This window comes from Nelumbo lutea, chromosome 1 (assembly GCF_056320005.1).
Source record: "Nelumbo lutea isolate HS-2025 chromosome 1, American lotus-T2T, whole genome shotgun sequence".
Lineage (NCBI taxonomy): Eukaryota > Viridiplantae > Streptophyta > Magnoliopsida > Proteales > Nelumbonaceae > Nelumbo > Nelumbo lutea.
Genome location: NC_142684.1, coordinates 98,594,393 through 98,620,042, shown reverse-complemented (window position 1 = coordinate 98,620,042; position 25,650 = coordinate 98,594,393). Strand labels below are relative to the sequence as shown.

Sequence of the window (25,650 nt, the reverse complement as noted above, 5' to 3'; positions counted from 1 at the left end):
TGAGGCACGCTCTGTCCGAAGCATATCCAAATCCCTTAGAATGGACACAAAACATCTCGCTAACTTTAATTTTGTTATCCGAATTCCTTTGTTCTCTGTAATGTTTATTCAGTCATGCTTTTTCTTTTCTACCGACAAAAACATTCCATTACGATTTCTTTTACCACCTTAACATTATTTCCACAACAGTTAGAACCCAAGAGCAATCCCCAGTCTCAAGCAAATCCACCGACAGACAGCTTTTGGGCAAATGCTTTTTCATTGGTTTTGATGAAAGTGATAATTATAAAATTATAGAGAGAATATCGAATTTAGAATACGGAAAAGTATGGATAGGCTCAATGTAGATTTTTAATTTTCAGTGTAGAATTATAATCATTCAAAATATTAAAAACCTCCACTTTATATATCAATGCTCATTAGTAAATTGGCATCAATTCCAAACTAACACCCACTCTAATTATACTTTGGGCCTAAAAATTCTAACCCTAGGCTGAACCGTCTTTCTCCCTTTAAAATGGCTGTAAAGGAATGTGCAAATTAAGTTTGGAAGGAAAGCATCCAATTAATGGAACGAATGGGCAAATGCTTTTTTAAAGATAAATGTACGTTGTGGTCCTGCTAGGTGTATATATATATATATATGAAGCAGAGGTTTGGAAGTACACCGGCAAATCAATATCTTGTTTACAAACGTTCAAGGCTTCAATTAATTCCCTACAAGCATACAGCAGGTAAATAGTAGAATTGATCTTCATCCATCCTTCTTAAGCAAGGCCTCAGTTTATTGTTTGCAGTACAAAATTTACAGTGTAATTAAATAGACTTGTGCAAATTTTGAATCCTGTTTATCCGGGTCAATGACAAATTTCGATCTGATATTCATGATGTTCCACAATATGTGAATGGTTTTGTTTTCTAGAACAAAATCACCTGCCATGCCATCAAATACAATATGATTTTGAGGTTTTTACTGTTAAGTCTATTTCAATAAATCTTAGTTCCATTGCACATTTGAGGTAGGTGCCAGTTCAGAATTGATGCCAATACACAGACGGGTATTGGTCTTATAAAGGGAGGTATTTAAAATTTTGAAATGTTATAAGTGTGCAGTGGAGTTTAGAATTCTGAGGTGGAATGTAGTGTAGTTATCCCTACGATATTTTTGCTGATGTGGCAGCTGCTGATGCTGTCTAATCTTTTCCCAAATGAAATTCGTGGCTCTTTTATTCCACCGTGGAATAAAAAATTGAGTAATTAGTGATTCATATTCAATTTTAATTGTTGTTTCATGGTACAAAGAATTTTTTTTTTTCGTTTTAAACCTTTCTTCAAAGTCATCAAAATCAGTATAAAATTATATGGTTTATTAATTGCTTTGATCTTCTCAACTTGTGATGTACAATTGAGAAAATTATCTTAGGAATTAATTAATTAGATCTTGTTCTGTAATTACACCAGAGTTAGAAAGGCGATTTAGAAAGTTCCACTTCTATTGTTGTAATAACTATTTGTTTAATTCTTGATAGGATCCACTTATACTTGGTAGAGGATTATTATATAAATCAGACGTCATTCTAGCTCCAAATTCATTCAAAGATCAATTAATGGAGCAGGGTGATGATTTGCTTCAGCTGCTACTTCCAAGGTTTAATGGGGAAGATTTTGAAGATTGGAAAATCCAGATGAAAGTCATGTTGAAATCCAAGGATTTATGGGAAGTTGTTAAAAAGGAAATATCATCACAAGATAAACAGATTAAAAAGAAAGATTCGGGGGCCTTGTTCTACATTTTCCGAGCTGTGGATAAAAATATTTTCCGGTTCATCGCCGATTCTTCATCAGCCTATAGCGCTTGGAAACTGATAGAGGTATGGTTAATTATGAGAATAGTATTCAATTAATTGGACGTAGTGTTTAACTTTAAGTGCACATTAATTTGCAACACATGATGCATACTACTGTAGGAGTAGCACCTCTAGTTATTATTTTATTAATTTATCTAAGACTATTAAATTATATAAATTGTCATAAGAAATTTGTTCTATATAACTTATTACGTAAGTAATCAGAGTTCAGCCGTCTCTTTCTCTCTTTTAATAGAGTCTGGATCTTCTGCCCACAAGAACTCTGCCCCCGTTAATCCCAGTCGTACATGGAGAACATTTCATAGGGAAAGATGTTCCTAATTCATGGGGATAGTGTATTGTGGGTAGGTATGGGCAGAATTTCCATGAGTAGGAGATATAGAGTCTTTTTAACATCAATTAGATTAGTTTAAAAATAATAAAGGAAAAAATATGCTATTTTACATAAATAAATATCCTTCAAAATGGTCTTTTGAAGGAATTCTATAGCATTTACTTTTAGGGGTGTTCACGGGTTGGGTTGTGTCGGTTTATTGGGGTTTTCCCAACTGACCCGACCTGGTCGGGTTACCTGAGGTGGAAACCGAAACCAACCCACTGTAGGCCAAACCGACCTAGTCAGTTTGAGTCGGGTTGGGCCGGTTTCGGTCGGTTTCGATTTTGCTCCTATACAAAAGGACACCTAATTGAATTCTAATTGTAATTGCATAATGGGTTGCCTATTTGGTGTAAAAGACAATAGAAAGTTAGAAACTATGATAGATTGCCTATTCTAATTGTAATTGCCTAATGAGACTTCTAATTCTAGTAGAAGACTAGTTATAGTTAAATAGGAAACTACTCAAATTAGGAACTACCTAACTAGTAGAAGACTAGTTCACCCGATATATCAATTTATATATTTGCCCAACCCGAAAACCGACCGGTACTGATGAAAACCCGACTGACTCGGATTGGGTTGATCCGGATTAGTCGGTTTGGTCGGGTTGGGCATTCTTATGAACAGCCCTATTTACTTTGACTATTTTAAGTTATGCTAAGCATATATTTGGGTGGGAGTGATTATTTGATGAATAGGTGTTTAAAAATAAGTGCCTGTCCTAATAAGGGTTCATAAGTGTTTGGTGAAAAAGCACTTGTTTCAAGCAGGGTAGTATAGGTATTTTCAAAGTTACATTATATGGGCTAAGATCGGCCAAAAAGGAAATAAGCTTAAAATTTGGGCTTTTTTGAATAATAAAAACTTATTTGGGATTATTTACCAAATGCAAATAAGTATTCATTGGTGTAATCCCAGCTAAAAAACTTCTCCTTTCTCCCCTTACCTAACCGAAGCTTCTTCCTCTCTCTCTCTCTAATTCTAATTACCTAAACCATCTCATCTCCTAAAATTTCTTTTAATCTTGTCTCTTTCTTCTCCCTATATAATTATAAAAATACAATTACAAAACTAAATACAGTTAATTAATTGAGTAGAGTTGATAATTAATTAACTGATTATTTATGATTAATTAATTAATGTTAAATATTACTCTTAATAATTGATAAGTAATTATAGTTAATAAATTATCAAACTTTTTGAAAAAGTAATTTAATATTAAATTACCATATTTAATGAATTATTTAAATTATAATTATTGTAAAATTATTTTATAGTAATTAAATTAATAGGTAAAATAATTTTATAGCAATTAAAGTGATATTAATAAAATCCAACCCTTGTAATTCTGCTTAAGGCCTGGGCTTGAGGTCAATTCGAATTTGTCCAACTTGTGCTACGCCTCAGCTTGTCCCAAAAAATTAAGTCCAAACATTTAGCCCCAAGATCAAGCCCAACCCAAAGACCAAATCCAAGTCCACTCCATTTAAATTTCTAGTTTGGGTCGGTTTGGACTTGAGTTGGCTCTTCCAAGTTGCACCCTTAGATCTATATAGCTCCTTTTTGAATTTAGACGTGTATAACATATGGGTCATTAGTTTGATGCCAATATGGCTCCATATGTTATATAACGGCTGTAAGTACAAATTATTGAACATGCCTGTACTTTAAGTTAGTTATTTAATTAGGTAATTTTTTGATGTGGTTAAACAATCATAACTGACTTAATTAGGTAGCATAATAATTAAATTTTATTATTATTAATAGAACTATAAAACTTTTAATTTTAATCCATTTAAGTCATATTTATAAGTATAAAAATTATAAAAATTAATTCAAATTTGTAATTAAAATAATAATAATATTAATTTTTATTAATTAAAAATTCAAATTAAATTTATAATGTTATAAATAAAATTAATATATATATATATATGATTAGTTTTATAAATAAAATTAATAAGAAATAGTAATCTTACAAAATTAATTTTGCTATGAGAAATATATTAATTTTAAATATTGTACATATTTGCAACACATGATGCATGCAGTTTGAGAAAACACTTTACTAATTTGTCCAAGTTTATTTATAAATTATATACAATTGTCATAAAGTAATATGTTCTATAATTTATTATTAGGGTAAATTTCAAACCCCCCTCAAGTTTGGTAATTTCAATCACCTCCCTTGAACTTTTAGAAACAGTTGCAAGTAGACGACCCCTTTAGAATCCTTTGACAAAAGGTATGAAAGTGTCCAAAATACTCATGCAATTACTTTTGACTAAAATATTTATTTTCCAAATTTTCTCTTCATATCAATCACTACCCCAAACCATTCCAGTCTCTTCTAAAATTGATGTATTTTCCGAATTTTCCCTTCATATCAATTGCTCAAAGGTAAAGCTTGCATCTTTATACTCTCTTTTCTTGTTGTTCATAAGGTTTGTATTGTTTCCTTTTTGTAGAAACCAACTTCAATAGTAACTGTATGGGTATTTTGGACATTGTCATACCTTCTGTTAGAGAATTCTAATAAAGGGGTGTACTTGCAACTGTGTCAAAAAGTTCATGGGAAGTGATTGCAATTACCAAACTTGAAGCGATGATTCATCAGTAATGTATTGTTATTATTAATAATCAAAGTTCAGCCATATCTTTTCCTTTTTTCCACATTAAGAAAAAATGTTATTTTACAAAAAATATCCTTCAAAATGCCTTTTTTTGAAGGAATTCCACTGCATTTATTTTGATTGTTTTAGCTAGTATTAAGTAAATTTATAAGCAAATAAAGGTATACTGTTTTTATATAACACATCCCCCCTCTCTATCTCCTGACTCCTACTCATCCGAGCTGCTTTGTTCCGATTACATTGATCAATCTTAGTCCGCCATTTCACTCTGTCCATTGCCGTTATCCTTTTTATTCATGCTCTTGGTGCACGTATGAAGCTTACATCCTCAAACTAAGTAGCCATCAGAGAGATAATAGTCATTAGGTATCTATGTTCTACAGAATCCTGTTTATACCTAAATCGTGCTGCCACTTTCCGTGATTCCTATTCATTCTTCAACAACTTTATAAGGATGCAACTTGGACAGGTTCTGCTAGGTTTAGGGTCAACCCTCAGATCTGAGCCACTCTCTAACCCGAGATTAAAGACTGGTAGTGCAAACCGACGCTAAAACCCAACACACATTGATGTGGGCTCTGACCTGGTTGGGCCTGGGTATATCTAATATTCGAATCAGATCCAAGTCCATGTAGAATCCAACTCATCATTAATTTCATCATGTTCGGTTCAGAATATTAATGGATCCAATTTCAATGTGGCCCATCACCCATGTAGGTATCATCCAAACCCATTCTGATACATTTGCAAAGATGGACAATTTTAAATGCTAATTTCCTAGCTCTAGAATCTTTTTCATAGACCTGTTTCCATGTTTTGGTTTTTCTGTTGCAAACTTTCCAATACTTACAGTACGCCGAGAATTCTTGTATGAACCAGCCATTTCATCACAGCAATGGTGTGTTATCACCTATGAATTCGCATGCATCCCTTACTCTGTCTGACTGTCCCTACTCTTGAGTCCCCCTGTTATATCTATATCTATACTACTATAAAAAGTACAATAGAGTCCCTATCTATTATGAGGGCAGAAAATGTAATTTGAATACTATTATTTATTGCATTTAATTCTCTTTCATTAAATTTCATTTAAGGTATTAACTCTCATTCACCCTCACTTAACCATACATTTGTGCCTCGTTCGCTTTTTGGTAAGTTACTTTCCCGGATAAATACATTTACCAGGGTAAGTGTTTCCCAGGAAAGATTTACCCGGATAAGTGCATTTACCCGTGTTCTTTTATTTTTCATGCAAACAAGACAATGACCATTTTATCCATAAAAATCCATTATTATAAGGGGAATTTTTGTCACATTCAAGTGTTGACAACTTTCCCCCAAGGTGGGAAAGTTATTTACTCACCTAGAAGATGGGTATCACTTACCCAGGAAAATAAACTTTCCCTGGTCCCCACATAAATCTTAAAAAAGAATATGGGATTCTTGGTCAATGGGAATCAAAATCCCATTGACCAACTTTCCCCCTCTCAAAATCCAGAAAAAGAATGCCCCCTTAAGGTATTTTTTGTTTCTTTTAATTACTAAATTCCACTAATTAAATCCATACATAATAATTCTAATAATATAAAAACTTGTACTTTTGAAATTGACTTGGAAAAGCAGTATTTTTATGTAGTGGTAAGAAATTAAACAATTTTGGGTCAAATAGGCCAACCCATGTTGCATTGTTGCCAATTAAATACAAAAATTAAAATTTGATAAAAAATGCAAAAATATTGAAATTAAAGAAAATTTTGGGAACATCTTTATTATCATATATTCATCATATTAGATAAGAATAAGTATGATGAATAAGAAATACTTTAATTAATGATGGAAATGGAATATAAAATTTAAAACCAATTGGGAATAAAATTATTTTCCTATTCTTTCATTAAGTCTCATATCTAAGGTATATATATAAAATATATTTTTCTCATCATTAAATTCAATTAATTAAATCCACAACATTGATTTTAATAATATAAAAATAAATATTTTGAAAAATAATTTGAGAATAAAACCATTTTCTTCCCAACCAATGGTGGGTAAGAAATTCAACCATTTGAGTCAAATGGGTTAACCAATAATGCTATAATCAAATAATAAAAATTCAAAATAAATAATATATAAAAATACAAAAAAGGAATTGAGCATATCTCTAATATTATATATTCATTATACTAAATAAAATTAAGTATGAAATGTAAGAATCATTTTTATTAACGATGAATAATAAATATTTAAAAAAGATAGAACATAAAAAATGAAAAGTATACAATTTTGTCGAAAACATTTGGGGACATTTCTAATGTTATATATTCACCATATTAAATGGAAAATTGTTAAAATAAAAATTATTTTTATTTATGATGGAAATGAAATACAAAATTAAATAATAATAATAATAGTAATAGTAATGGTGATGATAAAAATTGTAATTGTAATTTAAAATTTCAACGTGCACAGCACGCCCACATTTTCCTAAATTATAATTTACAGTTTAAGTTTTGGTTTACCAGATTTTATAAATCAAATCAAACTATAAACCGAAATAATATTATAAATAATAAAATAAAAATTTTAACTCTCTCTAACCTCCCGAGATGCTGCTATGAAAATACATGCAATAAAAAAAATAACAAACTTAGGGAGGGTAGGTATATCATTTGGACTTTCTAATCAGGTTAAGCCTAATACGATCATAAAATGGCCCAAACTGTATTAAAAATCACACCAAATTAGAATAAAACGATTTGGTCTGGTTTGGATTCCCTGCCAAAACATTTTGGTTTAATCCGAAAATTTCTCAACTTGTAATTTATTGGTTTCGTCTGAGATGTTATTCAAATCACACCAAACCAGACCGTGAAAAGTGAAAACCACTAGTTGTCATGAAACCATCCGCATGCTCATACAAGGAGAATTTGTTGAGAATCACCACAAAGATGGAATGCATGGTTTTAGCATTTTTCGTTCCAGAACCATGCAATCTGTGAACAAATGTAACTCACAAGCCGAGTATTTCCTACATGTCCTAGTGTTTGTGCATTTTTCTTAGTTAAGCACGTAATTTATATAATAAATTAGCTAATTACCTCCCACTTAGTATTGGGGATACCGTATGTATTTTGTTTGCGACAATGCGACCCACTTTCCAAGAGGTAAGTTTTGAAATATTTAGGATGAATTTTTTATTTGACATAGGACAGTAGATTAGGTTTGGTTTTTAATTAAAACTCACATTTTATGTAGATGAATTGGAACAACACCAATATAACGTCATAATTTTTTTTTTGTGCTATATTTTTATTTCTAACTTGAATTATTAAAAAAGAACAATCTTAAATCTTAAATCTTAGAGTGAGACCTGATGTAACCATTTCTGGTCACGTACCAATTTTTTGGCTAAGTACCTCGTCATTTGACCTGCTCGCATGAGAGGATGGTCGAGCTCCCTGGTGGTGAGCTACTTGGTGACGAGCTCCCTGATGGTGAGCTACGTGGTGATGAGCTCCCTGGTGGTGAGCTACCTAGTGACGAGCTCCATGGTGGTGAGCTACCTCGGTGGACTCGTCATTTGACCTGCTCCTAGGCGGCCTGTAACTCAGGGGATGGTGGAGCTCCCTAGTGTAGCGCAACCCGACTGCCCTCTGCATGAGGTGATCTCCTCTCCTTTGTAAGCGGCGGGAGCTGAGAGACCTGCGAGAACTGAATCAGAGGACCCGGGGTTATTTTCCCGGCGGGGACTTTCCGATGCCTTCATTCTCCCCCCTTGTCTTTGGGGGTCGGAGTCCTTATATAGTGGTGTCCTGTCAAATCAGGCGTAATAGCCTCTGTCAAGTCAGGTGTAACCGCCTCTGTCTCTCTGGCACAGCCGTTACTGCCAGAGTTGAGGTGGCGGGTGCAGGCGGCTGCTGCAGAGTATGGCTCTGCCAGTCAAGGGACAGCTCTCAGGACTGGCAGGCACGGTGCCGCCCAGCGAGAGATGTGGGCGTAGGTCTCTAGATCTGTCAGGTACGGTTGTCAGGCAGGAGATCTTCCTGCGATACGCCGAGCTGCCCCTAAGTGCTGAGCTACCTATGCCGAGCTACCTGTAAGTGCCGAGTTGCCCCTAAGTGGCGATATCTTCGTAAGACACCAGGCTGCCTGCGGAGTGGCCAACTGCCTGTGGCGAGCTGCCTATGCCGAGCTACCTGTAAGTGCCGAGCTGCCCCTAAGTGGCGAGCTCTTCGTAAGACGCCAGGCTGCCTGTGACGAGCTGCCTATGCCGAGCTACCCCTAGCTATACCGAGGTCCCCAAGCTATGTCGAGCTATTTGTGGTGAGCCATGCCGATCTCTGTAAGCGGCAAGCTGTGGCAAGCTCTGCCGAGCTGCCCGAGCTTCCCGAGCTACCCAGTTGTCAAGAGGCTGCACTTGATTTGTATGAGGGCGGATTTGGCCCTCCAGTGAAATTGTGACACCTGGCACCTCATGCAAACCAAGTGCAGCCTCTTGACAACTGGGCAGCTCGGTAGAGCTTGCCAAAGCTTGCCACTTACAAACAGCTCGGGCAGCTCGGCAGAGCTTGCCACAGCTTGCCACTTACAGACAGCTCGGCATGGCTCGCCACAGGCAGCTCGACAGAGCTCGTCACAAGCAGCTCGGCATAGTTCGGGGAGCTCGGTATAGCTAGGGGCAGCTCGGCACAGGCAGCTAGCCACTCCACAGGCAGCCTGGCGTCTTACGAAGAGCTCGCCACTTAGGGGCAGCTCCGCATATTGCAGGAAGATCTCCTGCCTGACAACCGTACCTGATAGATCCGGAGACCTGTGCCCGCGTCTCTCACCAGGCGGCGCCGTGCCTGCCAGCCCTGAGAGTTGTCCCTTGACTGGCAGAGCCGTACTCTACAGCAGCCGCCTGCACCCGCTACCTCAACTATGGCAGTAACAGCTGCGGCAGAGAGACAGAGGCGGTTACACCTGACTTGACAGAGGCTGTTACAACTAATTTGACAGGACACCACTACATAAGGACTCCGACCCCCAAAGACAAGGAGGGAGAGAATGGAAAAATTGAGGTAATCCCCGCTCTCTAGCTCTCTCATTTCTCTCCAAGCTCCCTACAATCAGAATGCTAACTTAGGCATCGGAGAGTCCTCGTCGGGAAAATACCCCCGGGTCCTCTGATGGAGTTATCGCAGGTCCCTCAGCTCCCGTCGCCTACAAAGGAGAGGAGATCACCTCATGCAGAGGGCAGTCAGGTTGTGCTACATCAGGGAGCTCCACCATCCCGAGTTACAGGATGCATAGGAGCAGGTCAAATGACAAGTCCACCCAAGTAGCTCACCACCAGGGAGCTCGTCACCAGGCAGCTCACCACCAAGGAGCTCGTCACCAGGTAGCTCACAACCAGGGAGCTCATCACCACGTAGCTTACCATCAGGGAGCTCGTCACCAAGTAGTTCACCACCAGGGAGCTCTACCATCCTCTCATGCGAGCAGGTCAAATGACGAGGTACTTAGCCAAAAAATTGATACATCACAAAAAAATTGGTACGTGACTAGAATCGGTTACATCAAGACCCATGGCACTTGTATTATGTTTGAGATCCACCATCCAATGGAGGTGCAAATTGAGCTGAGTTTGGTCAAATTGAAATCAACCCTAATCCAACCCTAATTGTTGAACCGTCAAGCTTAACCTTGACTATAACCCAACCTTAGGTGGGAGCAGGTTAGGTTTGGATTGGTCTAGTTTGTTTACTTCATTTTGCTAGAAGTTTTTAGTTATTAAGAATTTAAGATTAGCATACTAAGGTTTACTGAATTTTAGGTTGGGTTCATTTTACATGCATGCATATATAAATATTTATAAAATATTTATACATACAACTATGAAAATATGTCGAGTTCAGGGTGATCAATGTCTCAACCCTAAACCATCCCAAAGGTATATAAGATTCATATTTTTCAACCATTACCCTAATGGCCTAACCTGGAGTTCAACTTGACCCAACCCAAGTTGTAGCCCTACTATATATCCAAGCTTTTAGGTCTTGAATCTTCTAGGATGAGTTTATGTTTGATTAAACCATTTGATCTAGAAAACTATAATTCATACTAATGTGACATCTTGAAAGCCCTTGTACTGAATTCTTATTTCAATTATTAGAAAACTAAATTAGGTTTGATTTATATTCAAGGATAAGTGAACATTCTCGTTTGAATTAAGAAGCAAAAGGATTTCAGAAATTAGGAAACAACATGATTTTAGAGCTAGAGGGGGACGCATGCCACCCTACATTTAGGTAAGTATGGGGAAAATATAGTCTATACATAGTTTGTTTCAAAACCACCATCCACGTGGCAAGTGTTGAACCTTATTTGAACTGGGCTTTTTATTTGACTAGTAAGTGTGCATGTATTTTGCATGTGACAATTTTTTATGATGATGGTGATAATAGAAAATAATATATTTCCAAACTTTTTTATATTTTTATGTCTATAAAATTGTTTTATTTATCACACTATTTTTGCTTAATATGAAGAATATACCATGTTAGAGATGTGTCTAACTATTTTTAACAAAAGTAATGTTTATACATTTTTGTGTTTTCATCATTTTAAATTTTTATTGTTATTTAATTATGACATCAAGGATTTACACATTTGACCCAAAAAGTTGGCATTGTTGACTCGCCACCATATAGGAAAAGAAATCCATTCTTTGGGTTGGTTTTAATAAAAAAATGAGAGTTAATAACCTAAAGACTTAATGAGAGAGAATTAAATAATGATAAATGTAATAATTCAAATTACATTTTGTGCCCTCACAATTAGTAAAAGATCAAATTCAATAATAGTGATATTATAGTGAAAAACCATATATTGTCTTCACCAGCCAATATATCTCTATTTCATATTTGTTTATCTTTTTTAACATGTTTCATGTCTTTTGTTTCTAGCTTAAATATGGAGAGGCGGCCCAAGAAAGTGAACAAAGCAATGGTAATATCATATCTTCTCAACAAAGTTAAGGCAACACACATATTACCACAACATGTATACATTCAATAGACCATTTTGTCTATAATGCTCTTTCCACATACACATTTTACCAAAGTTTTTCCCTGCATACACTGGTTGTTCGGGATAGTCAAGAAGAATCAACTTCCAACAATTCTTGTGGCCAAGTCGGAGTCAGTGACTTGATTAAGAAAAATTCGTTCTAAGAGCATCGATACTATTTCTCTAAAACATGATTAGTTGTGCTTTCTCCTAAGGCTCGGTTTAGAAAGAGTATAAATACAAATATGTACAATACAAATACAAGGTTTACAAATACCATAGACAAGGTTTTATACTATATATATTTGTATTTACACTCTTCCCAAATTAAGCCTAAATAAAGAGTTTTAGGTGTTTTGTTTTCACCCAAATGTGAACAAAAAAACTTAATGATCATATGTCAAGCATATAATTGGCTAGATTGCACTACATTGGAATCTACTTGATGTCAAGCCATTGTCCTTTCAATTTGCAGCATATAGAAAGTTATGGTAAGGCTAAATTCTCTAACCCATCTATAGAAATTTGACACACTAGAAAAGCAATGTTGTCGATGTTTCAATCCTGGATTTTTCACCCACCACCCTCTACTCATTAGACCTATTTACAGGCCAGGCTTTGGGCTCAACTTTACAATGTTTTGGGCTTAGGTTTCAAGCTAGGCCCATTCAAATTTGATAAAAACTAAGCCTAAGAAAAGTAAAATACTTCGGTACATCCCATGGTGTATAATAATTTATTGAAAATTTAGATGTATAGGCATCACCAAATGCCATGATGTATCACAACCAAAGTAGAAGTGCCCTTGGGCAAATGGCACCCCTAGGCATAGAAACCCATGAACAATTGGTATAAACATTGGAACATAGCAAAATATGTTCACATGCTTATATATAAAGTTAAGTATATACATTTTTCAAAAATTAACAAGATTCTTTATTAATTATGCTAATAGTTTGACAAATTACAAATAGTGATTTTGCATAGAAAATTATAAAACAACAAATCATGTCTAAGGACAAAATCTTCTATCTACTTGAGCTGATAAGATATTTGTTTTTCATTATTTCAGGTCCAATAAAACATATTCCTATTCTAGTTGATGCAAGAAGTACAAATTATTTAGATTGGAAAAGAGTGATGAAAGAGTACATGAAGGATAAGCATGTCTCTGATTGGGATGCTAACTCCATAATCAAACAGCAATGTCATCCTATAATCCAGGCTTTCATTAAAGATTTGTACTCGTTGAAAGATGTATGGAATCAATTGGATGTTATGCATGATTACCATGCGAAAGGTACATTTCTCCAAAACCTTTTTACTACTCTTAAAAAAAAGGAGAAGATGCTCTTTTAGTCTTTGTATAGGTTTGCCTTTCTTTCCTTACATTTTTTTCAAACCAAATATAGCCTTGGGGAAGAAATACTCCTTCTCACGATGGATAATAAGGCCATATTTCCCATGTTTATCTATGGTGAAAAAGAGCAGTCCCTCCCTTGCAGGAGCAAAAAATAATGTATCTATTTCTATAATGCAAAGAAATTTTGTGCCTATTTTCAACTAATTTATTCATGAAAGCATAAATTTTGTGAATACTCTAAATGCATGCGCATCCAATTGCACATTTGGAGATACATTTTGCCATAAATTTAACATAAATGTTGAAAATATATAACTAATGTGCAGCTAGATGCCATGTTTTCAGAGATTTTGCCTATTTGAGATTTGGGCTCATGTATTCCTTTTGTTTACTCACCCAACCACATCATTGTTAGAACATCACCTTGTATTGGAGCATTATCATAGGGATATGGATTGTATAAACTTTTAATATTATAATTTTGGAAATTCCTTTCAAATAAGAGATCACTTTGACCATGGGACATAGTATTCCAGTTTTAAGTTGAAATATGCCCCACTAATTAAAGGTGGTGACCGATGAAAGAAAGATCCTTTTGGACCAAAATTAATCACATATTGTCATGTGGAAGATTTATATCTATGCCATTTAAGTGGCCTTTGGTAATATCTCATATAATAAATTTCATGTTACAAAATATTATAGCTTAATACATTACTAAACCTTTGCATGGTTTTAACTTTTATGGAGATTTTTGATTGGCCATAGGCATTTGAATGTATTCATCAATGACATGTATGTGTCATGTAGCATCATATATAGATGACACGTGACTTTTGAATATATTTAGTAACAAGTGCATGTGTATGTATGATACATGACAAATATAAGGATGTCATGTAGATTTCATATGTGTGCATTATTTTGTTATACTTAAACGCTATATTTTATTTCCTGTAATTTTTTTTGTCAAACGCATTTATAAGAATACAAAAGTAGAAATTAAATATGTGCTTTGTAGTTTCATACTTTCAAAAGTACAAAGCACAAGCTCTATCCAAATATCATATAAATAGCTTCTTCAAGATGAATCAAAGGTGAATCTCTTACAATAAGTCTCTTAATTGAGCTAATAAATCAATTCTTCAATGAAGCTAAATTTAAGAAAATTTTCAATGGGTATAAAGGGGCATTTGATTGCACTTTTCAGACGTCTAAATCTGAAAACATTGCTTTTCATACCTCATACTCGTTTGGTTTCACCTCTTAAACTTGATCTTTATTTTGTTTTCAGATCTAAAAACTTTAGAGCGCGAGTTGGCTCTTAACGCGCTAAGACGTGTTTCAAAGCCAGTGCATAGTCCAAGCTACCCTTCCAATCTTTTGGAAATGACACACGCTACCCCTGATTACCCCCAAACCCAAAACCCTAGTCATTTTCGTATTTTCTCAGGGAGGAAGCGCCACTCACGAATCCAAGCTCCAAGAAGAATGCCCCTCTGAATCCAAGCTCTAGGAAGAACACTTCTCTCTTTCTCTCTCTCTTCCTGCTTCCCACTACCGTCGTTGCAACTTGCAATGGTGGTTCTCTCTCTCTCTTTCATTCTCTCCCCCTGTTTTCCTACCTCCTTGCTGCGGCAGTTCTCTCTCTCTCTCTCTCTCTCCCCTGTCTTCCCACCATCGCCACTACAACTTACAGCACCAGCGATTGGGTGAGTAATAATATTAAAATAATAATAATAATAATAATTAATTATAAATTATTTTACTAATTATTAATTATTTTAATATTTTTTATGAGATAATGCAAATTTAACTCAACATTTTGAAATAGTATGTTTTACGGGTAAAATAATAAAGTCAGTAAATTTCGGATGGTAAAGGGTTGATCCAAAACAAACAAACTTATGGATTTAGAGTTTCTAAAAAGTAGAAAATTACCTATGCTTCTTTTTAAAATTTAGACAGAAAAAATACCTTTTTAACTTTTTAGATCTAAAATTTTAGATTTATCAAATGCCACCTAATTAGTTCAATGCTGCTGAATCAATCAATCAAAGGCAAAGGGCTTTTGCTTGGACAAATCAATTAAATATTCTAAAATATGGTACATGTGTACTTTTTTTCTTATCATTCCAATTCTAGGTGTGATCTGAACAAATGGTGTTTGGTCAGATTCTTTAAATATTGCTTTTTTTACTGCCCAAATTTTTGGATTAGCTTCTTTAAACCCATGTTTTCAATTCATTGTTGACCCAACTGATTGGACTGGTGACCTGGTCAAATTACTGATTGAGGTTAACTACTACTCGTTATTAATTTAATTGAAAACATTGATTTGTACTTAACTTTGCAGGGAGCTGTTGAGTGTTGAATTATCAGTTTCTTACAAATAATTGCTCAAATATCTCTAATCTTCTTAAAATTAAAACAAAGAATAAGGCTGAAAAGTTGGGAAGTTTTGCCATGTGGTGGAGGCCTAACTCTGTTAAACTTGGCAAATAGAAAGAAGATAATACGGTGAAATCTAAAAGAGTAATGCAAAATGTTATTATATATTAATTCTACGACTGATGAGCTCAATATATAATAATTTATGGTGAGCTCGATCGATTTTCTTTGCCATTCCAGGGTTGCAGCCAATGACCGCACACACATGGTGTCAAGATTTCTACAATGCTATCGTAAAGGGTAAACATGAAAAAGTAGAAACTTTCCTCGAGAGAAATAATAGAGTAGTTGTATCCAGAATCACAGCAGGGCAGGATATCCCTCTTCACATCGCAGCCAGGGTAGGACATCTGAAAATTGTAAAGCTGCTACTAGACAGGATGAATAAGGAAGAGGTAATGTTGATGAACAATAACTACAGAACAGCACTTCACCTAGCTGCCTCAGGTGGACATTTGAATGTCGTAATGGCCTTGGTAGAAAAGGAAAGGCGTCTAGTGCTGAGAGAATGTGATGAACAGATACCCCTTCACCATGCTATCAGGAACCAGCATAAGAAGGTCGTAGAATATCTATTCAAAGCCACCATTGAAGTGGATAAAGCTGATGCTAAAAACGACATATACGAATGGAACAAGAAAGCACGCAACAAATTTAGGGTTACTATTCTTATTGCTTTGATATATGGAAATTTCTATGGTAACAAGTTAGACGAAATGAAGCTTTTTTTTTTTTTTTTCCTTTTTCTCTTCTCTTTCTTTTTATTCTTTTTTCTTAACATGAATGCATATTGTTTTTATATTCATACTTGCAGATCTGGCTTTGAAACTAGTGAACGACTTCCCAGAATTGCTCTTGATCAAGGATAGATTTAAGAAAACCGCGATACTTGCACTAATTGAAAGTACTTCTGAACATGAAACCTGGTGGGCAGCCCTTCTAACGCCTATCTCTATCTCTATCTCCACAAGTAAGCATCTACCCATTTGTTTCTATAATTTTTTAGCCAATGAAATTGCTATATTATATATGATTGAGCAAAAATCATGAGCTAAAAGACTTCCTTTACAAAAGAAGGACCGATTCTTTAATCAATTATCATTTATTTATTTCATGTTCATTCATTCACTGTTATAAATATCATATTCTTCACTTCCTCTTGCATTGTTCTTGTGGGCCTTGTTTTCTGTGGCCTATGGATTTCATTCTCTCCCTTCATTTTGCTTTTAGTAAATTTTCTTTTACTATCAAAAAATTATTCACTTCTGAATTAAGAGACTCATAGAAACAATATTAATTGCTTATTTTTTTTCTTGAAGGCATTGAATATATCAAATCAAGAATATTTTCTTTCCGTGTAGACAGACAAGATGAGGAGAATGCAGATCAAGGTATACCTCTCTCTCTCTCTCTCTGGTATGAATCCCCATACCAAATCCCCGAACTCTTTTTTTAATTTTAATTAAAATTCCACTTTAAAAAAAGATTTAGAAAAGAAAATGAAAAATCATCAATCTAAATTGTTTTAACATTTAACTAATATGTATTTGGGTTAAAATGAACCATTTGAGAACATATATACAAATAATGTTTTAAAAACTCCAACTCCGCTAGTGTGAGAATGTCTTGCACCAATAGTCCCAAGCATGGACATAGGAGGAAAGTTGCGTCAAGTTGACATTTGGCACTAAAACTTTTGTTAAACTCTTATAAATATGGATCCTGATTTATCTATTCTTACATTTTAAGAAGAATATGATTTTAAATACAATGGATTGGCCAAACAAGATTCATGTAGCTGACCCTATATAATTTGGATAAGACATGGATGATGATGATGATATATACATATTCAAATTTTAGAATATTACAGTTAAGCAGGTTGAATTTTCACTCTCCATTCTTCATTTTGATGGTATATCTGACTTAATCCCTACCACCATCCCTGACCAAGCAGTTTCCATACCCTTGACTACAGGTATAGGAAAATTTGAGATCTCTAATTGTGTGTGTTGAAGTCTGAGGGCTTGTTTGTTTCTTCTTAATTCTTATCTTTTAAGAAGAATCTTTTAATTTTAAGAGAAAATTAGTTGTTCATTTCCTCTTATTTTTTATCTCTTAAAGTACAATCATATAATAATTTTTTATTTTTCAATGATATTCTCAAAAAAAACAAACAAACAAAAGATTTCATATATAGTGGGGTTAAAATAGATATTTGATAATTTTCAGAATTCAAACAACATTCTCTGTATTCAAAGTTAGAGAAAAAAGAAATTCACCGATATCAATATATCTATTAATGTAATTATAACACTTTCAATGTTAAAATTGAAAGCAAACGAACAAGCGCTGAGTTTAGCTAAGCGCTCAGGACCAATATATGTTAAATCATAATAATGCAGTCAGCTACTGGCTATGACTTATTACAACCATAAGAAATAGAATTGTAGAAAATCTATTTGACACATTTGACACGTGTTCTTTTCTTTGTGTTAATTTTTTTTTTTTCTGGAAGCTTCTACCTATGTTATTTAAGACAATGAATGAAACTTCCATTTTCAAATTTTAGATCAATTACCAATTACTTTAGTTTTGCTTTGTTTTAGCTGACCATCTTGTCCCAAGGCCACTTAAATTTGCCAACGAAAAGAGACGATTCCGCTCGATGTCGCCGGGTGCTTTCATGCTACTGCGAGCAATTTGTCAGCAAATTGCAACTGTTGGAAACATCGAGGTTGGGGATGAATACGACGTTGATGATAAAGATATGAAAGCATTAATTATCGATGCGCTTTTCCGTGCCGTCCAGAAGGGGAATGCTGACTTCATCGTTGAGATTCTTAGGTATCGTCCTCGAATCGCACAACTGAAAAACAATGAAGGAATGACCCTGTTTCATGAAGCAATCCGCTGCCGTAAAGATAAGATATTCCAACTCATCAACGATTTTGATATACCAACCGGTCCTGCGGTAGGTGATTACAGAGACAGAAAAACCAATAACAACGCATTACATCTTGTAGCAGAGTTGCCACCTGTGCAACGACGTAATCAAATCTCTGGTGCAGCAGCTCTTCAGCTACGGAAAGAGATTGTGTGGTTCAGGGTGAGTTTTTTTTTTTTTTTTTTTTTTTTTGTAATTTTAATTCCGTAGGTATGTTGTAGTTATTAATTACGTACTAATTTGCTTCTCATCGTGATCATGATAGAAAGTGCAAGCCATTCTTCCACCTCTCCACCAACAAGCTAAAAACATGGACAACAAGACACCTAGGATGTTATTCAATGATTCACACAAGGAATTGTTCAAAGAAGGAGAGGAATGGATGAAGCAAACCGCAGAAGCATGTATGGTGGTGGCCACGCTTGTGGCTTCAGTTATGCTTTCAGCAACTTTGGCATTACCTGGTGCAACTAAATCCGACTCAGGCATCTCCATTTTCATTGATCGCTACAACTTCAACACTTTCGTTATGACCAATATGATATCACTCCTCTTCTCCTCTTCTTCCTTGATTGCTTTCCTCTCCATCTATATTACACGCTTCGCAGAACAAGATTTCTTAGTTATCCTGCCCTGGATATTGTGCATCGGCCTTCTATTCCTTTACATTTCTATTGCATCCATGATAGCCAACTTTATGAGCACCATATTAATGGTACTTCGCCATGAAATGAAGTGGGTTATGATTCCTCCTGCTTGTCTAGCTATTCTCCCAATTGCCATACTTTCTATGCGTCAACTCCCAGCCTTGTTTCAGATGATGCTTTCAACATACTCACTAGGCATATTTACCCAGCAGGAAAAACGTCTCAATATCTAGCCCACCAACTGACTTCTTTGACTTTGTTTGTTCCATGTGATCAATTTTCTTAGAAAATTAAACTACATCAAAGCATATTACTCTTTTTCGGTATATATATGATTAATTTCTTATGTCGTTTTAATTCTCCTTTCTAGTTCAGAGTATAAAGATCTCTATATATGGTAGCTTAGTGGTACCTTCCCTTTCTTTTGGAATAATATATATGCATCATACCTTTTAATTAGGTAACATAGAAATTGCCTAAGTAATATAACAAATCAAATCTAATTTACATCGGTGAGCCTTATTAAATAGCCAGGTTATAAGTTCAATATCTAATTTACCTTGTCTTGGCAAGCTCATATATAGAATCTGCAATTTTTTCAGTGTAAACAACGATATTGGTTAGTGGTGAAGCCATGCTTGTGCATAATATATAGCAAAAGCCCGACGGTAACAAACTTCTTCCCCAATCAATGACCTCCATCGTCAATGCCAACCACTCAGTTCAGACTCACTCCGACGGTCCGACCTACTTGAGTCGTTGAGGTAGTAAGATTTTAGGTGTATTCTCCAATTCTAAGTTATTGTAAGAAGGCTAAAAGATCCTCCCACTACGGGTAGCTCATCACCTCATTGTCAAATCGTTGAATCTGATGGATTCATGGCTAATTAAATGGGCTTTGAAGTTTGCTAACTTTGGGCTTTGGAAATTACGCGGGAAAGAACTCTTGCTATAGAGTCGAGGAAGAAGAAATGATTCGCAAACGGAACGATAGCTTCCTCCTGTCTTTGTTTTGCAATTGTTTGTTAATGGTGTCTAGGGTTCAGTCAGCAATTACCGAGCTGTTTTGTTTCAAGATTTTCTTCAATTCTCTCTTTTTTTTTTTATTTTGTATGTCGACAATTTATTTTATTTTTCTTGCTTTATTACTAGGAGTGGAAATGGATTGAATTCAAATTGAATATGGCAATATCCAAATTCAAATCCGATTAAAAGATTTGATATCTGAAATTCGATATCCAAATTCTATTCAATACCCGACAGATATTGAAAATCGTTGTTCGAATTCGAATTTGACCAACTAATTATTTAAGTAATTAATAAATATATAAAATAAATATTTTATTTATACAGAGTATATAAATATATAAATTATTTATATAATTCAATTATTATATATTATATAAAATATTTAAATAATTTATATAATATATGTAACAATTAAATAATCGGTCAAATCTGGATATTTATTAAATTGAATTAGGTCATATCTGAATTCGACTAATTATGATATCCAAATTATCCAAATTCAATTTTAATATGTAGAATATCAAATTCAAATTTTGAATTTTTGATTAACATTGGCACCCCTATTTATTATTATTGTTCTTACTATTTTAGTTGTTGGGCCTGGCTACTACCCATTATTTTCATTTGTTTATAGTGGTTCCAATTATGGATGTGTTAGTGGGGTCATTATGGTCTTTGTAGATAGTTTATTTTTGGGAAATTTCCAAATTATGGCCTTGTACTTTGGGTCTAGTGCCACTTTGGTCCCCAAACTTTAAAACATGACAATTTAGTACCCGAACTTTCAACACGTGCCAATCTAGTACCTACCATTAACCAGCCGTTAAGTGCCATTTCAAAACTTTCAAAAAGACACAAACACCCTTCGAGTGTCATCTAATTCTCTTTATCAACCATCCAAACATTGACAGAAAATGAACAGTCCCAAATCCTTGCCTCTTTTGTTCAAAAATGTTGAGGTCATCAGAATGCCCACTGAGACATAACCCCAACTTTCTTGAATAGAAGAGGCAATTGAGACTGTTCATTTTTATCAACATGTGGATGGTTGATAAAGAAAATTAGATGACAACTCAAAGGGCATTTGTGTATTTTCAAATGTCACTTAATGGTTGGTTAACAACAGGTACTGGATTAACACATTTTGATAGTTAGGGTACTGAATTGTCACGTTTTAAATTTTGGGGACCAAAGTGGCACTAGGCCCAAAGTACAGGGTTCTAATCGGGAGACTTTCCTTTAATTTTTAAATATAAACACAAGTGAATGGGGAAGCCAAAACACTTCTGGCACCCCTTTCTTCTTCTACCATCTTCTTCTTTCCTCTTTTTTTTTTTTTTCTCCAAGAACTTTCTCCTTTTGAGACAACTCCATTCTTTCCTCATGTTTCTTCTCAGGGGGAGTGTTTTGGGAATGAGAGTGAGCATTGTGATTGTGGCTACCAAAACCAAAGAGAGATGGAATTGCCACCTAAACTTTTGGGAAATGGGAATTTAGGAAAATATGGGATTTTGCAAGAAAAACTAGTTTTCTTGGTGACTCGTTGCCCTACGGAGATAAGAGATTCTTAGGGTTCAGCGACCATGGTGTGGGAAGGTGTTAGGCACCTTACACAGGGATGCTCATAAACAATTAACAAAATCGACTGGTATATGTATTTATATGTATATTATATATATAATATATGTTCCATATTATTTATATATTATATTAAATATATATGGATTAATGTCTTTAACAACCCTTGTATTATTTGAAAAAGGCACTTTTTCCCTCAAACTAAAGAAAAAGGCCAATTTAGATCCTAGACTAGAAAAAAAAGCCAACCGTAAGCAGAAGACGTTTGTAACATCGTCGCTTACGCCATTTGAGCTTGATTAAAATAATAAAAAATGCTGATTTGGCATACCTATTCAGCACCTAACAATTATGTGGGGCCCACACTTGAACGTTAAGCCCCACACGTCAAAAGGGACCATTGTTTTGGATCATTTTTCACCTTGAACTTATCTCTTGCAAAATCTCTCCGATCATCTACTAGTCGTCTTTTCCGACTAACAAACAAATTGTGACAACCTTTTTTCCACTAAAGCAAAGCAGCTAACCCACCCTGAACTTGTAGTCTCCCAACACCGTAACCTAGTGTCAATCCATTAATCACATTACAATGAAGGAAAAAGGCGGGAACAAAGGTATTTATTAATGTGCATTGGAAGGGCGTTTTTTTGTTAAGCTCATTGAGATGGTTTTCCTGTAATTTTTTAAATTTGTTTCTTGCTTATTTATTCTCAAGTTGGAATCACTATGGGAGTGGATACATATGTGGAATTGAGATGGTTTATTGGAGGGAGATTTAAACACACCAACGGCGGGTTGGTGTATGTTGGGTGTAGGGTTAAACTCACTGAGAAGATAGATGCAGACAAGATATCCTACTGGATACTACGAATAATGGTATATTGTGGGTATTTGAAGAATGAGGTGGGTAAAATTTTCTACAGGGTGTCGAATATGGGTATTAGTGATGGATTGAGGGAAGTGTTTGATAATTCAACCACATTTGGGTTGTTGACATATCTATTTGAGGGTGGGAGTCTTGACATGCATGTGGAATAGAATGTTATTAGCCCCAACATATGTTGCAGCAAGGTGCATTGCAAAAGAATTGTATGGTGGGGACCCAATAGACCCAATTGGGACCAGATTGGTTGTGGATTTGAATGAATATGCACCTGAGTTCAAAGATGAGATTGGGTTGAGTGATGATGTAATTTTCAAGGGTGATTTAGAGGATATATATATATATATATATATATATATATTATATATATATATATGTCACCCAAGCTGACCCTATTGAAAGGGGTGGAGAGGCTAAGGTTCACAATGATGAAGGGGGTGTAGAGGAAAATTCAACTAGGGTTATTGGTGGAGTAGAGCCTACTAGAGGGGGTGGAGAAGAAAATCCCACTCGATTAACTGAAGATGGAGAGCATAGTAGAGGGAGTGGACAAGAAATCCCTACTCAAGTGATTGAGGGTGGAGTGCCTTTTGGAGGGGGTGGAGAGAAAAACCCCACTATAGTGACTGAAAGGGGAGAGCCTTCTAGAGAGGTTGAGGATGAGAGTGATGGTAAGTCAGATAAAAGGAGGAGGAAGAGATTATAGGTATTGACATTGAGTGGTTAGCATATAATGATGAGGTTGTAGGTATTGACATTGACTGGTTAATAATTAATGATGAGACTGTAGGTATTGACATTGAATGGTATTGACAAAGAGGGGAGATCCTTCTAGAGAGGTTGAGGCTGTGAATTTTTTTAAGGTTTATTGAAGGTAGTTGTAAATCTTTTGCCTTATGTAGAGCACAGGAAGTGTGCAAGGCATATATTTGCAAACTAGAGGTGGAAACACAAAGAATTACAAAGATTATTTTGGATGTGTGCTAAGGCCATTAAAGTTGTTGATTTTCATATTGAAGTGGAGAAGCTGGGGAGGTTGAAGCCTATTGCTAAAGATGAATTGATGAAGATTGATACTGTGGATTGGTCAAAGGCCTATTTTAGGACATCATCTAAGTGTGTTTGTGTTGACAAAAACATGTTTGAGACATTTAATGGAGGCATCATTGAGTCCAGACATAAAGCCATTATTTCAATGTTGGAGGATATTAGAGTGAAAATAATATCAAGGATAGTGGATAGAAAAATTTTGCCTCTAGGTTCAAGGGAGGATTTGGGCCCTCATAAATCTCATTTTCTCTTCAGTTCTTCAATCTACCTCATAAATGACCTTTCCCTTCCTAGAAGTTCCCTAATTACCTCAACTGCCATCTTTGGAATCTTTTTTGTGTGTGCCACCTAAAGAAATCACACCCATTTTCTAGCCTATGGAGTTGCCACCCACTAAGTAAATGAAAGGAAGGTGATGAGACCTATAGGATTTACATTGGAAAGTGTTTGGTTCATCAGTGACTCCAAAGCCCAAAGCACCAGCTACACTAGACTTGGATGGGTGAGACCTACATGAGATTCCACAGAAGCGTAAATACAAAAGGCAAATATTTAATCCATCAAAACATAAAAATATCAAAGAAGGAACAAATCCACATGAAAGAAATCCTCCCTATTTTTATTTCCTTTTTTATTTTTATTTTATTTATTTATTTATTTTGTTTCTATTATTATTATACTTTAATTATACTTTTCATTTGTTTTTTATTATTTATATTTTTATTTTCTTTTTATTATATATATATATATATATATTTTTTTTTTATTGTTATATTTTTTATTATTCTTGTTATATTATTATTTTTTATCTTTTTTTTGAAATCATATTTGTATGTTTACTCACCAATTATTCGATTAAGTTACTCTTTCCCTCTAATTCTCCCTACCTATTGGCATGTTCTAACTGCTAATTAGCCACTCTAATCCACAGGTTAAACCCATTATTGTTATTATCTGTTTACTTATCTATTCTTCATAGTTGTTCTACTATCTGTAATTGGTATTGTCCCCTTCTTAGCGTACACTACCACCAAAAGGTATTGTTTCAACTCTTCTGTATCTTCCCAGTGACTACTCCTCCCTCTCTCTTTTTGCATTCTTCTCATCTTTCTTCCTTACAGTAATTTTTATCAACAAATGGATTTCATTCGCATGGAGACGAATCATAGTGAAATTTTATCAATTCAAAAGTAGATCTTATACTATTGCTTCATTTTCGAAGTGACTGAGCTTGGGTGGGGGGTCATATGATTCACGTATCGTTACAGTATCATATGCTAGAACTAAGTATCCTGGATTAAGGGTATAGGAAATATGTTGCAGCAATACCAAATTTACTCTTGATAGATAAAATGGAAACAACTAATATAACAAGGAAGAACAGATAGGTATGTAGGGATTCGAAACTTGTTTAAACATCCTACTCAAGGATTCTAAACTTTAGTCAATATGGAAAAACAAAACTGAGGAGAAATGATTCAATCATCAATGTTGACCATTAATCCAAGATAACACCTATAGCATGAATGTAAATCAATGCAACTAAAAAGAATGAAAATAGAGCATGCGGTTAATGAAAGAAAAAAAAAAAAAAAAAAGATTAAAACAGTATGAGAAACAAAATCTGAGTTAGTATTGGTTTGGCATATCACCAACTTCGACCACCTCCTCCGATCCCAATTATCTTATAGCAGAAATATCAGAAAGCAAATGAAGAAGATGAACTCATAAGGAAAATAACAATGCGAAGTGCTAAGAGAATGGTTACAAAG

At 34.9% G+C, this 25,650-nt stretch overlaps 1 protein-coding gene across 1 annotated transcript; it reads left to right on the top strand.

Moving 5' to 3' along the window:
- Window positions 1–648: 648 nt before the first annotated feature.
- On the top strand, window positions 649–19,666 carry LOC148876347 (uncharacterized). Its single transcript, XM_088965410.1, has 9 exons — window positions 649–734; window positions 1,530–1,871; window positions 11,828–11,870; window positions 13,003–13,230; window positions 15,925–16,443; window positions 16,559–16,714; window positions 17,064–17,135; window positions 18,354–18,853; window positions 18,957–19,666. The coding sequence occupies exons 2-9, from the start codon at window positions 1,608–1,610 to the stop codon at window positions 19,569–19,571; spliced, it is 2,397 nt and encodes a 798-aa protein (XP_088821536.1). The 5' UTR covers window positions 649–734; window positions 1,530–1,607; the 3' UTR covers window positions 19,572–19,666.
- Window positions 19,667–25,650: the final 5,984 nt, after the last annotated feature.

What these genes read in the sequence shown, in the direction of transcription:
- LOC148876347 (XM_088965410.1), top strand. Translation starts at nt 1,608, where the DNA reads ATGGAGCAGGGTGATGATTTGCTTCAGCTGCTACTTCCAAGGTTTAAT. An exon ending in GCATGATTACCATGCGAAAG is followed by an intron (nt 13,231 to 15,924) that starts GTACATTTCTCC and finishes TTGCCATTCCAG; the next exon opens with GGTTGCAGCCAATGACCGCA. An exon ending in TGAGGAGAATGCAGATCAAG is followed by an intron (nt 17,136 to 18,353) that starts GTATACCTCTCT and finishes GCTTTGTTTTAG; the next exon opens with CTGACCATCTTGTCCCAAGG.